The sequence below is a fragment of the Mytilus trossulus genome, chromosome 8, assembly GCF_036588685.1.
Source record: "Mytilus trossulus isolate FHL-02 chromosome 8, PNRI_Mtr1.1.1.hap1, whole genome shotgun sequence".
Lineage (NCBI taxonomy): Eukaryota > Metazoa > Mollusca > Bivalvia > Mytilida > Mytilidae > Mytilus > Mytilus trossulus.
Genome location: NC_086380.1, coordinates 79,179,587 through 79,195,386, shown reverse-complemented (window position 1 = coordinate 79,195,386; position 15,800 = coordinate 79,179,587). Strand labels below are relative to the sequence as shown.

The following is a 15,800-nucleotide window of genomic DNA, read 5'->3' as shown; positions in this document are numbered from 1 at the left end:
TCTAAAAACAAAACATAGCAACCTTAAATTTGAGAATCAAGAACACTTCAAAGTCGGGATGTAATTTCATTAGTCGATCGCTGCTATATAATGTTTATCAACTAATGCCATCTATAAAAAGAGAAACGGTCAATGTCAGTGGTATAATGCAGACAGCTGTAATCTTAGTGTCCAAACTGTTACTTAAACAATAAATATAATATACGATATATTTTGATTTTATTTTAAAAGATTAAGCAATCAAACAAAGTTGAATTTCTTTTGTTTTAAAAACTTAACTCAACATATTCTCACAAAAATGAAAAGTTGCACATCACTTCAAATTTAAACTTGACCTACACGAAGTTTTAAACTAATTCGGCTAAATTGAAAACAACTTGTATTACCAATACATGGTTTGCTATTGATTCAACATGCTATACATGAATATGAGTATGGATATAAATAGCAATGCAAAACTGACACTCGTCACTCAAAAACTAATCTAACAAAGTTTTCAAACATAATCAATTTAAATAAAAAGACTGAAATGTTCTTTAAATATTTTCGGTCGCCATCATATAATGGTCAATCAATATTAGAATTGCAATCTCGTAATAAAGATATTGAAATAACTCTACTTTTCGTATGTTCATTTGTGACAATAACGTATTACTAGTACTAGAAAATAGTTATAAAGGTACCAGGATCAGGCCTGGGGTAATGGTAATTTGTAATTGTGATGCATTGTAATATTACATTTTTTGGATGTAATGCAAAGTAATTTGTAATGCACATTTTCTGCATTACAATTACATGTAATGTAATGATTACTTTAGTTAAAAATTTATGTAATGCCTCCATTATAGTACATTACTTTTCATTACAAATTGGTAAAATATATAAAATTGAAGAATAAATTGTATAATAAAAATAAATATTAAAAAAAGCAAAAGAAAGTATGGCATAAATTTTTTGTCACAGTTAATTACTGAATTAAATAAATTACATTAATCTTTAAAACACACATTAAGGTAAGAAATATAAAACGGTAAAAAATATCAAGTCTTTGATCTTGGTTTCTGATATTTGTTTAATATGATATGGGAATATATTGGTGTTTGGTGGTCTATGAAAAATCTTATGAAAAATAATTATCAAACGAAACTATATAGATCAATGAAAAAAATATGAAGATGAAAATTTCATAATTCTATACACACTTTACATATATTTCAATGTGGTTTGGGTCCTGTCTGTGTTGTTATTTGAACTAATTATTATCACACTGTTTTTATTGCAATCAAATCTTCTCAACTTATATTCATGATATTTGTCCTCACAGAACCTTTAACAAGATAATCCTTTAATGACACATTTATTATATCCCTTAATGATGTCTTGATGATTATATATAAGTGATCAATGTTAGAAACAAAATTATATATGTTTGTTATCCTCCTTCAGGAGAGTATAGATATACATGAACATAAATACAAATGTGGTATAATACAGAGTGTTAATAATAAGAATTTACATAACGATTTAAAAAAAATAAAAGAATAAATAATAAATAATTAAATTGATCATTGAATAAATAGAAAAGATAAGTTCAGATGAATCGAAAAATGTCTTTTAAGATTTTTCAGTTGTAATAAATAGCAAGTTAACTGTCATATTCCTTACATAACCTATAAATAAACTTTACACATGAGTGGGTGAAATTGTCTGCATCTGATTTTTCAAGAACAAAACATTTGTCACTATTACAAGATAGTAGAGTTCGTGTTAAGTATATGTCTTCCATAGCATGGAGCGTTGCGCTAAACTCAATTGGTCCAATGTTAATCATGCCTCCTACTACTCAATCAAAGGATATAGACACAGATACGGTGCAGTACATGATGTTGACATCTACTTGTCTGAGCCATGTGGAGAAATTTCATTCAATGCACTGGAATAATGGAAGTCAAATTCAGTGTGCCTTTCTTCTTTGGCTAATACAGCTATCAAGTATTTAGCCATTTCCCCCACATAAGCTCCTGTAGAAAGGCTTTTAAGTTTTGCCGGAAAGGTGAAAAAAGAACTCTTAACTGTTTTCTTAATGGCATCACATAAACCACTTATGATGATAAAGTGCAACGGAAATATTAATTAACCAGTATTTGAAGTCTATGTACCTAACAATGTATACATATGTACATATACCTCTGTTTTTGAAATGGTTTTTGTTTTTATATTGAAAAAGTAATGTGTAATGTAATGCATTACACAGGCAAAGTAATTGTAATGTAATGCATTACATGTGAAAAAAAATGTAATTGTAATTGTGATGGAAAAATCACAAAGTAATTGTAATGTAATGCATTACATTGAAATGTAATGGCCCCAGGCCTGACCAGGATTATAAGTTAATACTCCAGACGCGCGTTTCTTCTACATAAAACTCACCAGTGACGCTCAGATCAAACCAGTTATAAAGCCAAACAAGTACAAAGTTAAAGAGCATTGAGGACCCAAAATTCCAAAGAGTCAAGGCAAATCCGGCAAAAATAATCTATTCTGGGATAAGAAAATCCTTAATTTCGAATAATTCAAAGTTTTGTAACAGGAAATTTTCAAAAATACCATATTATTGATACTAATGAATCATTTGGAATACCGAAGTGTTGACTACTTGGCTGGTGAAACCCTCAACGACTTATGTTTAACTATTTCTTATTTTTATGATATGGAAGAATATAGATACGGCACAATCAAATTGCTAATGTTTGTAGTCATATTTGTTCAACATCATCAACATAAATAAACAGAAATCCGTGTGTGTTTATAAAATAAAAAAAGAAGATGTGATATGATTGCCAATAAGACAACTATCCACAACGACCAAAATTGACACAAACATTAACAACTATACGGCCTTCAACAATGAGCAAAGCCAATACCGCATGGTCAGCTATAAAGAGCTTCGATTGCCAACGTAAAACAATTCAAACGAGAAAACTAGTCCTCATTTATATAAAAAAATGAACGAAAAACAAATATGTAACATATAAACAAACGAAAACCAATAGTTATAGGCTCCTGACTTTGGACAGGAACATACATAAATAATGTGGCGGGGTTAAACATGTTAGACGTAGGTAGTTAGTGGAAACATATTTTGACGTGGTAGTTAAGACACAGTAAAACTGTCAATCGTTTAAAAGTAAGTACAACATTACTCGATTCTTGCAGATGCACTGAGCCCTTTTTTGTTGCAAATGATAAACAAATATGCTGACACTTATAAAGATATGTATTTACAATAAAATAAAGAATAACCAAAAACAATTGCTGTATTACATTTGGATATTATTGATCTTGATGTTTAATAAAGAATAAAATTGATCTTGATGCGTCGGCTGTTAGCCACACACAATAGGTAAAATTGATTATTATACATTTATAGCCTGAGATATTCATAATATGATAAGAAAAACACGTTAATTCTTTCAAGGTTATGGTAGTTATTATTATGAATATAAAGATGTGTAATCTTCAGAGTGCAAGGAAAGCTATTTACGCATTGTCAGAGAGGCAATTTTACGTATACAGTGTTTTGTCGAAATTATCAATGAAAATGTACTCCACCCAGAAAAACATTTCGTAAAACGTAAGATTTCAAAAAAATATAATAAAATCCAATCAAAACACTCCTAAGCAAATTGTAAAAATATAAATATTGAAACATATCAATCCAATGGATTACACATTTACCAGTCCTGACTTGTCTAAAAGACATGTTGTTGGCATATACGTTTGAATTCAACTTGACTTCTTAATATTAATAAATTTCCAGTTCCAAATGTAGGTTATTTAGCCAAGAATGTTCAATCTCAAAAACAAATCGTAGTCCACCCATAGTTTTCTTGATGGTCCAAGTTAGCAATAACAAATATCAGTAATGTGACTATAATTCACAAATTAAAAAAAACCAGCACAAAATGCATAAACTGATGTAAAAAAAAAATATGCTCCACATAGAATGATATAGCAATAATCTATGATATCTGTATTTATTGTTAATATCAAAATCATTAATATGTTCATGATTATTAAAATAACAGTTAACAAACATTTTATATTTTAAAATACTAAAGTTATTCTGCATCAGGAATATATAACGTTAGCTGTATTTGGCCAAACTTTTAGGAATGTTTGTTCCTCAATGCATTTCAACTTCATTCGGTCTTTTTATATTTGTTTGATTCGAGTGTCACTGATGAGTCTATTGTAGACGAAACGCCCGTCTGGCGTACGTGTAAAAGTTTAATCCTGGTATCTATGATGAGTTTATTTGAGGATAATCAAGTTGACCATACTGATCTATCACAAATCACAATGCTATTGAGGAGGAAGTAAACACGTTAAGATCTTCTGATTGTATATATAATATCTGTCAATAAATGTATATATATTTATTTAGTAAATGTCGATTTCCTTAGTGTCTAATTTTGAACAAACATGTAAATATAATTAATATATAAGCAATGTACAATATAAAAAAGAAAATGTGGTATGATTGCCAATGAGAAAACTATCCACAAAAGACCGAAACATTAACAATTATAGGTCACCGTACGGCCTTCAACAATGAGCAAAGCCCATACCGCATATAGTCATCTATAAAAGGCCCCGATAAGGCAATGTAAAACAATTCAAACGAGAAAAATAATGGCCTCATCTATGTAAAAATGAAAGAAAAAAAAATATGTAACACATAAACAAACGACAACCACTGAATTACAAGTTTTTTTATCTGTTTTCTTCATTTTATTTTCTACAATCATTTATAACCGCAATAGTGGTATTGTTATTGCTTTTTTTTTCTATTTTATTTTACATATACCAAATATACTATTTTCATGTATCTTGTGATTTTGGTTTGTGTATATATCTATACATATAAAACATTTGATTATTATAAATGTAAAGCAACAGTTTGATGTGAATAAATCTATTTCAACATTTAGTGTGCAATATATAATCATGTGATGTTGTAGTGACATTATAAATGTTATAACAGGTTTAATGAAACAAAGCACATGTCTTTGTTCGGGATGTGGTTTATGTAATTCATTACCTGTACTTGCACAACATCATCAAGATCCTGCTTGGTACGTTTCGTATATAATTCGAGTAGGTACATGTTTATATGGATTTTTGTTAACTCGTTAAATGTAGTTTTTTGTGGTTTTGTTAAAGTTGTTGATATAGTGTGTGGCTTCTGCACCTGTCTTAAATTATAGTATATAGATATAGGAAGATGTGGTATGAGTGCCAATGAGACAACTCTCTATCCAAGTAACAATTGTAATTATTTCATCCACAGTAACAACTTTCAGAATAGTTTTTTTGAAGTTTGCTGTTGAAAGTTGTATTGTATGTGTTGACTAGGTTAGTTGCTCACCGTCTTTAGAGCATCCTCAAAGGGCATATTGTAACAGTTATTTTAGTAAGATTACTATAAATTGTTATTGTAAGTTGTGTGTCTATATTGTGCAGTTGATACAATGTTTAAATTCCGTAAAACGCAGTCTTCGCATATTATGTAGACACTTGCCTACTGTTGAAGAATACACAATGCCCGTTCGATGTAATCTGATATCGGTCTCATTCTCCTGTATTTTGTAGCACAGTTTTAGGTAACAGCATAAGGTATTATCATTTAAAAGTATTGCCTCGTCTAGCATTTGTTTGACTAGTTTGTTATATCAAAAACCTGATGTTACAATTAAAAAAAAGTACGTTGTTACATACACGAGCAAATTGAAAAAAAAAAAAAAAAAATTACCAATGTGGCATCCACAAGTTGATTACTTTCATTAATGCTTGTTTATATGTGACAGTGCTAAGCATTTTGATAACAACAGGAACATACTTTTGTACAAGAACAATACAAAAACCACCATTGTTGTAAATATCTGTTAGCTTATTTCAAACGTCTGCTTTTATCAAATTTGAACCAGGAGATATGTATTTCCAGCGGAAAAGGGTAAGTGACATGAGTAGGAATGCTTTTTGTGGTAGCATAGTATCCTTTCTTGTTTTATTGTAATCATCTATGAAAACAGGGAGATGATTTATTATTGCCAATGAGGCATATTTACAAGTAAAGTTGATGTATTCATGTATAGACAACCATTTGACCTGTAACAAGGAGAACTATCCATATTGTATACTGTGGATTTATTATTATTCATTGGATACCAATTGTCGTGGGTTTCGTTTGGACAGGTGAACCACGAATTTAACTGTTCAACGAGTAGCATATTTCCAAAAGCCTTTGTTAACAAAGATCGGCAAAACCATGAAATGAAATATCGACGAAGATGCAAGTTTTTAGCAATCTACGAAAATTGATATCCACGAAACTAAATGAATCCACAGTAGTCAGTAATAAAAGGCCCAGCTACAAAAAATTTAAAACAATATTCATTTTCAACAATGTTCAAAATTCTACCGTTGAAAAAAAACTCGCCCCGATTCCAAATCATGATAGATCTAATCTTTCTTCATTTTCTGCTCACCTCAAACTTGTTAACAAAATCGCACCACTATCATAAGGGACGACATAAAAAATCAATGAAGGATACTATTAGTTACACAGTGTGCAATTGTCCCAATACGAGAATCTATCGGGTCAATACAATTTATATCGGGTGAGGCGAATTTATCCTGATTTTGTTATATTACATTTTATTATATTCAAATTCAATATTAGGACAAAATCAACCAAATCTAAACCTGTAGAAAATTAAAAATATTAGGACACTAAAGACATTTTTTTTTGTCTATTTTTTGTTATGTCAATAGTATAAGGGAGATAATTCCAATTGACGTAATACAACGTTGTACTTAAATTTTTAAGAACAATATCAGTCAATCAAATTGCGAGAAAATACTCTAAATAATAAGGATAGAGCATTTTATTAAAATAGTTTTGTTTTTGGAGGAGGCAGGGTCAAATTGCTGATTTTTTTTATCAATTGATATCGATTTCACAAATATCCTTATTTGTCAATTAATTTTTCCCACATTAAGTTGATTGTAGTAAGGGAAGGGGGGGGGGGGGGGGGGGGTATTTATCCTTTATTTAAATTTTGAGGTTGTCTCTAACTATTTACATGATTGAAAAGGAGTTTATTTTTACATTTAGACCTAAAAACTCACCCCTCTAAGGGAAAGCATTCAAGTATTCATTAACACGCATGTGCAAATAAATAGTAGGTATTTAATATTATGTTTATAAGAAAAGGTAAAATCACAAAACTACTGAACACAGAGGAAAATCTAATCGGGAAGTCCATCATGACATGGTAAAATTAAATGACAAAACACATAAAAACGAATGGACAGAAACTGGCATACTCCTGACTTGTTACAGGCATTTTCAAATTTATAAAATGGTGGATTAAAACTGGTTTTATAGCGATAACCCTTTTACTTTGTTGACAGTCTCATCAAATTCCGTTATATTCACAATGATGCGCGAACTAAACAGACGTTATACATAAACTAGTCGAAATATGGGCACAGCAGTCATCTTCGTGTAACAATTTTTTAAAAGGAACAATTTAACAAAACACAAAAACATCTATCTACAAAAACATTAATTTGATTCGCGTGTCTGACGTCACAAAATATATACGTCACATATTGATGTTGTTAAATCATTAAATGTTCTAGTTCTAGTTGGTATCCAATATGCACTGTTGTGTATTGTTTCTGAAAAAATTTATTTACACTACATAAAATTTATAAATATATTTTTTAAGTTTTATTAATGTATTTTAAGCATTTACCTGAAACAGATTGAAAATAATCTATGTATCGTAGAAGCTTAGAACGTATTTATGAAAATGGCTGACACAAACGTACTGATGATTTCAGAGTTATTTCCCTTAATCTAGGACTACCACCTTAAATACACACACTGTATTGATACAGGGGAAGAACGCATTTTGTCAGTGAATATATTTCCATAATCGGTTTTGTTCGATTTACAAGTATATTCATCCAATATTTATTTGTAATGAGACAATGTAATTGAGCGTTCGTGTCTTTGTAAAGATAGAATGACTGATTTGTTTGACCATATGGTACATTCAAACACGTTTAATGACAATATGCATCAACAATTATCCGGACTATTTTTTCCATTTATATTTTATCTTATTTGTTTTATTACTGTTATCTTTAAGTGACAGCTGATGTCCACATTACGTTACACGCGGGGGTTTTATTGTTTTGTCGTTATTTATTGTATTCATTCATATAATAGAGTCAACATAGGTCAATATACAGCATTTAACATCTACAGTTAGAAAATTTAGCATGTTGTTTGTACTGTATTTTTCAAGTTGGCTCCTTTTTTCATTTCATATGTTGAATAGTGTTTTGGGGTGCTCACCGTCTTTCGAACATCCTCAAAGAATATTTTGTCGAAGTTCATTTGGTAAGTATATATATATAAGAAACACATTTAGTCGATAAGAATTATTAAATAAATAAGCCGTACTAACACATTGTCATTAATTTGTACTTGTAGCTGGTAAAATGTTTGTGATGACGTATATATTCAAAAACAACAAATTCAAATACTTTTTGCAAAGATCCGCCTGAACATAAACTCTCCTTTTTAAAGTTTGTTTGTAACATGCATATAACAAACGTAAGATTAAAAATAAAAACGATGACACAATTGAATAAATAATGCACCTTTTGTTGGTTTCAAATAATAAATAACTTAAAGTCTGAAATATATCTCCAATTTGCATCTATATCTGTTAACCGATAAGAATTTTAAGGAAAATCCATTTTTCAATTGTCCCAATAAACCAATATCTGACCAAGAAGCATTGATATACAAGATGAGTACCAGGTGAGAAATGCACATAGTGTTTCAAGGTGTTTGTCATTTTTCTTTTCATATGAATAATAATCAGTTGAGCCTAAACATGTGCTTAAGCTAGTAAATCTGTATGAATGATCACCTTCAATTATATAAAAAAGATTACTCTTACAAAACTTGATTTTTTCGAAAAACTAAGGATTTTCTTATCCCAGGAATAAATAACCTTAGCCGTATTTGGCACAACGATTTGTAACTTTTGATCCTCAATGCTCTTCAACTTTGTACATGTTTGGCTTTATAAATATTTTGAAATGAGCGTCACTGATCAGTCTTAAGACGACAAAACGCGCGTTTGGCATACTAAATTATAATCCTGGTACATTTGTGTACCTTTGATAACTATTTACTTAAATAAGTACAATACAAAATAGCATTGTGTTAAACATTACTTGTTTTTGCTATTTTGAAAGCTACTTGTTTAAGTAAACCCCCTGACTCATTTCTTTGATTATTATTATTATCATAAAAAGCATTAACACATTTACATTTGATAGAATGTTGCTACAAAATATTGAATATTTACATTTTGGACACTAGAATATTTGTTTTCAATGTATATGATGTAAATATTGATTTTTTTTGTTTCAGTAATAAGCGGGACGGTGAAAAGTGTCGTTAAAATAGATGGACCACCTGAAGATGCAGGGACAGATAATCTGGCTGTGTATAAATATCGAATACTTAGTAATAGGAAATTGAAGGTAAAGTAAAAATTTCAAGGTATGGTATGATTGTCAAAGAGCCAACTCTCCAACAGATGTAACTCAACAAATGTTGGCATAATTTGTCGTTTTAGAATAGTAAATGAAATACGCATTATTTCACTGTTCTTATTACAAACATAAAAAAGTGAACTCATTGATAGAAATGATAGATTTAATCGATCAAAAAGTTTTAGTGTTCCTTTTTAGAAATATAACCCTGAAAGCAAGAAGTACAATTACTTTTGCACGTTAGATTGGAAACAAAGCTCAAACTCGTCTATAAAAGATCTTTTAACTTTATGTTTGTTATGAAAAAATAACAGAGAAAATATTAGAGAAAAAAATCCAGCCTATTTGTCTTTTATATTTAGCCTATCGAAACCTGCGCTTTAAGTTTCCATGGCCTCTATTTGTTGAAATCTCTTCATCTTCATTTTATCCTAGTTAGCGTGTGAGTGAAAAGGCTTTATCATAAGAAAGAGAAACGAACACAAACATATTTTCTCTTTATTGTATGTTGTTTTTAATAACCATTGTTAACCTGACACATTCTTATCTTGAAACAATAAATATTATTCGGGTCAAGCCTTGACATTTTCTGAATTAACTGCTATAAAATGTGTGCGATTTATTCAAATCAAATGCTACATATACTTTTAAGGTGATATCACTCGTGAGTATTACATTTTACAGGGCCCTGCACAGATGAAGACAGGCAACGAGGTTATAGTTGAGACATCGGGGAATGGCGCACTCTGTTCACTTAGACTGACTGTTGGAGAGGAATATGTCTTATCAGGTATTTGTAGATTCCTACACTTAACTTGTGAAAGTTCGAGTTCTAAACATGCTAGATGGACTACATTTAGAATCTCTCTCATTTACGGGTGCGAAATGTAGAGCAGGCTCTGCTCACCCTTCTGGATCACCTAATATCCTCCCATTTTTTATGGGACACATTAAAAAAAAAAGAAAATAAAAAATTTCATATCAAACATCTTATCTCAATGTTTATATCAATGACGCTTTGTGATTCATTGAATTTGAAAAGATATTTTTCAAGAACAATCGATATAAAATTCATTTTTGTTGGTGACAATATTTAGTTTTTATCAAATCAGCTTATTTGCTTTACTTAATGTTTAAGTTTGATATCAAGACAATTAACGAATGAAAAACAGCGACATGTATGTACTATGAGCATGATGAGTCTGAGACAAGTCTGGCAATGTCTAGCAATTCATTCAACCTTCAAATAACTGTTCATTGGATAGATATAGGAAGATGTGGTGTGAGTGCCAATGAGACAATTCTCCATCCAAACAACAATTCAAAAATTAAACCATTATAGGTTAAAGTACGGCCTTCAACACGGAGCCTTGGCTCACACCGAACAACAAGCTATAAAGGGCCCCAAAATAACTAGTAAAAAACCATTCAAACGGGAAAACCAACGGTCTAATCTATATAAACAAAACGAGAAACGAGAAACACGTATATATTACATAAACAAACGACAACTACTGTACATCAGATTGTTTCATTTGTTCTATATGTAAGACGATCCTCATTGAAATGACTAAAGTTGACGTAATTACATATATACAAACACGTATTTTTATAGAAAACACTAGGAACTAATATAAAAAAAGAAGATGTGGTATGATTGCTAATGAGATAACTATCCACAAAAGACCAAAATAACACAAACATTAACAACTATAGGTCACCGTACGGCCTTCAACAATGAGCAAAGCCCATACCGCATAGTCAGCTATAAAAGGCCCCGATAAGACAATGTAAAACAATTCAAACAAGAAAACAAACGACCTTATTTATGTAAAAAATGAACGAAAAACAAATATGTAAATTGGGGCTTTTAATGAGTGGTTTTAGATAAAACCACTCAATCATAGTCCCATACGAATACATAATATAAAAAAAAAACAATACGAACTAACTCCATAACGGCTCGAAAAGTATGGAACTCCCTTTTAATTAGAATAAGTCTCTTTATTTATTATTAACAAATTGTAATTAAGAGACTATACATCATTCATTATAAGTGTTTTGTCGAGTAGAAATCAGTCAATACATTTTTCAATTATTTTAATTAGGCGTTAAAACTGCAGCAGGAGAGTATCGAAGCCTTTCCTCAGATATTGTATATAAGATCAAAGACCTTGAGAATCTCTCATTGGTTCGGGAATATTTGTTAGGAACTGGTAGAAATACGTATAAAAGAAACTGTAACCGTGGGTGCACAGTAAGTATACTACTCTGGTGGATTCATTTTTTTGGGGTACCTATTTTCGTTAATTAAGGAAAACTTACATATTCGTGGATATTTCATTTCGTGGTTTTGCATAAGTCTTCATACAAGGCTTTAGCAAATTTGTCATTTTATATATGAACATTTAATTTCGACCTACGAAATCCACGAAAACTGGTTTCCAACGAAAATTAAGGAATCAACAGTACTTGAAAGTAGTTTGCCGATTCAACGTGGTTCGTTAACTCATGACTCGATTTTTATCTAATAAGGGGGTTAGTTTTAAGGTAAAAAAAAAACACCCATTAATAGCCCCATTGCTTTCTATATTAAATTCTGTAATTTCAAGCATAAACGGCTATTTGTCTTAAGTACAATTGCAGTGGCAGTTATTTCATATTAAAATTGTACCTTGTCCTGACTTGTCCTGAAAAAAATCGACATATCTCTAATTGCATATTAGAAGATACTGGTGCCTGAAAACTTGATAGAACAAAAAAACCCAGGATATTCTGATCTGAACAACAGGCCGAATAAGCCCTCTTGTTAAAATTTATATACTTCTTTTTTTATTCAAACAACATTTTCAACAAGGGTTCTACAAGGTTCTTAAGTCCCCAAGCTTTCATATAAGGCTATCATCAAATATTTTATAGTGGTGTGTGTGTGTGTGTTTCTTAGAAGTTAGGTTTAAGTGCGGTGTTTTTAAAACGCTATACGTTTTGTGTCATTGACTAAGGATTTAGCTGTATGTTTTCGACGTATGAGATTGAATCTCCATTGGTGTGTTCTATCTTGTGTTTGCATTTTTATTTGTTGGAATTGTTTTTTTTTAACTTTCTAAATATACGCGTATTGATTTAGAAAAGACAGAGCAATACCTCAGAAAACTTGAATGCACCTCTCACTTATAACAAATAGTTTGAGAGAGATATGGGAGATAAATTTAGAGTAGATATAAGAAAGTTACTGGCATCTAAAGTACGAAGAATATGTTACAATTTACAAATGTATTGATATATATTGACGAACAAATTAAAGATTAAATGAATTCCGTGGTACCTTTATAACATAATTTGATTAACTAATTTCAATGAATGGAAGAACACCTTTTAATTGAACTAAACTTGTTATTTTTGGTATTTTTCAGGATATCAGCACACAATCAAGCTACTGTAAGACGCCAAGTATTGCTGATCCATTCACTTTCTTTGTTATAAAATGTTACTCGGACCACGCAATCTGTAAAAAGAGAAACAGAAAATGCAGTTGGTTCAATGATAACAGTTGTAAACTAAGTGTTATGCCAATTCCGTAAACACATGAACAATACTTGAATAAATGTTATCAAACTCACGCTATCTGATATTTTCATTAAAAAGGTATCAAGCTTTTCAGCTGCATCTAGTTTTAAGCATTTTATCAGTATATTTAATCCCAGTTGAAGGTGTTTTTCTGTACATTTTTTTTAAAAATGTAGAAGAACATGATTGCATAAATAAAGAATTATATGACACGTTAGTGTCTAAAGATGGTTTTCATATACTGTTTCCAAAACAGTTTAGTTAATCAGTTATTTTATACCTATCGTTTATAGTTTAAGAAAAAATACACAATGTTATACAAATATACAATGTTGAGAAAATGATAATGTCGAGATAGTTTTTAGGTACGGACGGAAGAAAACAAGTATAATCATGATAATAGTGCTAAGGAATATGACTTTCACGTCTTCGTTTAGGGTACACAATACTATACCTTATGATACGTTACCTAAATAAATATAGCATATGTTACAGTGAGAATGTGCTAATAACTAGAAACCATAACAACAAAATCCATGTACTAATGTTTTCGTATTTCCATCCTTTATTTTTAAGAGGACGACAACAATAAAACCCAAGGAGTAAACAAAGACTCACAAAATCAAAATCAACAATTATTTTTGTTATAACTGGAAAATAACTTGAATAAGTTTCTGTCTATGAAGAAACATCATATTAAATGTGGCGCACACTGAAAAATCCACGTAGTGTGTGAACCACACTTTTATGTTATTTCGATTAGACAGAAAAAATATCACAATTATTCTTATAATTTAATTATAAATTCCAATTAAACCTCAGTAAACCACGCAAAAAACGTCAATTATATTTATGAGATGATAAACATAACAAACCAACCAGAAGACACCTTACACTAAAAATTAGATAAAAAAGAAAATTGACACATGCAAGAAATTCACTTTGGTTGCAAGTTCTGTTACACCAATTTAAAAGTGACTTTATTTATGGTAACGGCAAATATTTGCCTCGACCTAGAGCTCTTCGATCTAAAAGAAATACCTTATTGTCCTCTTAGAATCGAAATAATTCATTGGGGCATCAATATATCGTGATTTTACAACGGGTTGTCCCTTTATGCCGATATTTTACCACTAGCTATCGCTCAGGGGAAACTATTGGTCATAAATTGCCAACCCGTAATAAAATCATGATATATTGTAGCCCCAATGAACATGATGAATTATTTTGTTATTGTTCTTTTAAAAACAAATAGTATTCAAACAATAAGGTATATCACTTTCATTTAAGTCCAAAATCAAAAGGCAAAATCAAAAGTCCAAACACATGAAACGAATGGAGAACAACTGTCGTATTCCTGACTTGGTACAGGTATTTTCTAATGTAGAAACTGGTGGATTGAACCTGATTTTATAGCTTACTGAACCTCTCACTTATATGACAGTCGCATTAAATTCCATTACATTGTCAAAGTTCCGTGAACAAAACAAACATACTCAAAGAGAAAAAATGTCAAAAATAGGGGTACAGCAGTCAACATTGTGTTATCATCTTAATATCACTGTCAAAACAACAAATATAAAGAAAGAAACACAAACAGGCATACATCAAATGTAGCATACTAATTTTGCTTATCTTATACGATTTTATTTATCTATGTAGCGTCTACCAATAAAGGATGGAAGGTTTTCATCACTGGTGTAAAATTGCGTGTTTGAAATTCGCACAGGTAGACATAAAATAGTTTTGTCGTTCATAGTATGACGGCATACATAAATGCAGAGTCACGTAAAGTAGATATGGCAAAAGCAGACTTAATCAGTAAAAGTAATAATAATAAATAAAATAATTATGTGGTTCAAAGTATGACGGGATACATAAGTACAGACTCAAGTCAAATGTATATCATAAAAGACAGACTTAACAGAAAAAGTAGTATTAATGAATACAATAGTTTTGTCGTTCAAAGTATGAAATGATCCATATGTAAAAGTAATATTAATAAATGAAATAATTTTGTCGTTCAAAGTATGATGTTTTACATAAGGACAGAGTCACATCAAATGAATATCTAAAAAAAATGAATTAACAGTAAAAGTAAAATTAATAAAGACAAATAAAAGAATACTATAACACGTTATTAAGATGTAAACCACGTCAGTACGCAAAATATGTTCTTCAAGACCATCTTGTATTATTTGTGAAGTTGATACGGAATATTTATCAACAAGTTCTTGGTACCTTCCGATGAACGTTTTTTAGAAAAAGGACGACACGTTCTTTGGCAAACCCCTGGTTCATCAACTTTCTGTTCAGACACTGGTGACGTTTTACAAAGTCTGAATAGGAGCTGCAAGCTCTTGAATACCGAATAAGTTGGGACATGTATATTCCATATGCAGTTGAAGTTGGTATATTACTACTAAGGTGGGTGAAATTGATAATTTCAAAATCAAAATCGTCTCCTTTGTCATAGATTCTGGTACTGAGATGACTGTGTATGTCAAATTCGAAGTAAAAGTCTTAAAACGAGGCAGAGGAAGCCGTGTCTGTTGCCTCTTTAATTTCTAGTTCTGGTGGGT

At 30.6% G+C, this 15,800-nt stretch overlaps 1 protein-coding gene across 1 annotated transcript; it reads left to right on the top strand.

Moving 5' to 3' along the window:
• Positions 1-5,023: 5,023 nt before the first annotated feature.
• On the top strand, positions 5,024-13,270 carry LOC134682159 (uncharacterized). Its single transcript, XM_063541735.1, has 6 exons — positions 5,024-5,138; positions 8,418-8,479; positions 9,527-9,639; positions 10,336-10,441; positions 11,760-11,908; positions 13,065-13,270. The coding sequence occupies exons 1-6, from the start codon at positions 5,053-5,055 to the stop codon at positions 13,230-13,232; spliced, it is 684 nt and encodes a 227-aa protein (XP_063397805.1). The 5' UTR covers positions 5,024-5,052; the 3' UTR covers positions 13,233-13,270.
• Positions 13,271-15,800: the final 2,530 nt, after the last annotated feature.

Bases quoted from the DNA above. Each gene is read 5' to 3' on its own strand.
- LOC134682159 (XM_063541735.1), top strand. From the start codon at position 5,053: ATGAAACAAAGCACATGTCTTTGTTCGGGATGTGGTTTATGTAATTCA. The intron at 9,640-10,335 runs GTAAAGTAAAAA...TACATTTTACAG, and splicing joins TTAGTAATAGGAAATTGAAG to GGCCCTGCACAGATGAAGAC. The intron at 10,442-11,759 runs GTATTTGTAGAT...TATTTTAATTAG, and splicing joins AGAGGAATATGTCTTATCAG to GCGTTAAAACTGCAGCAGGA.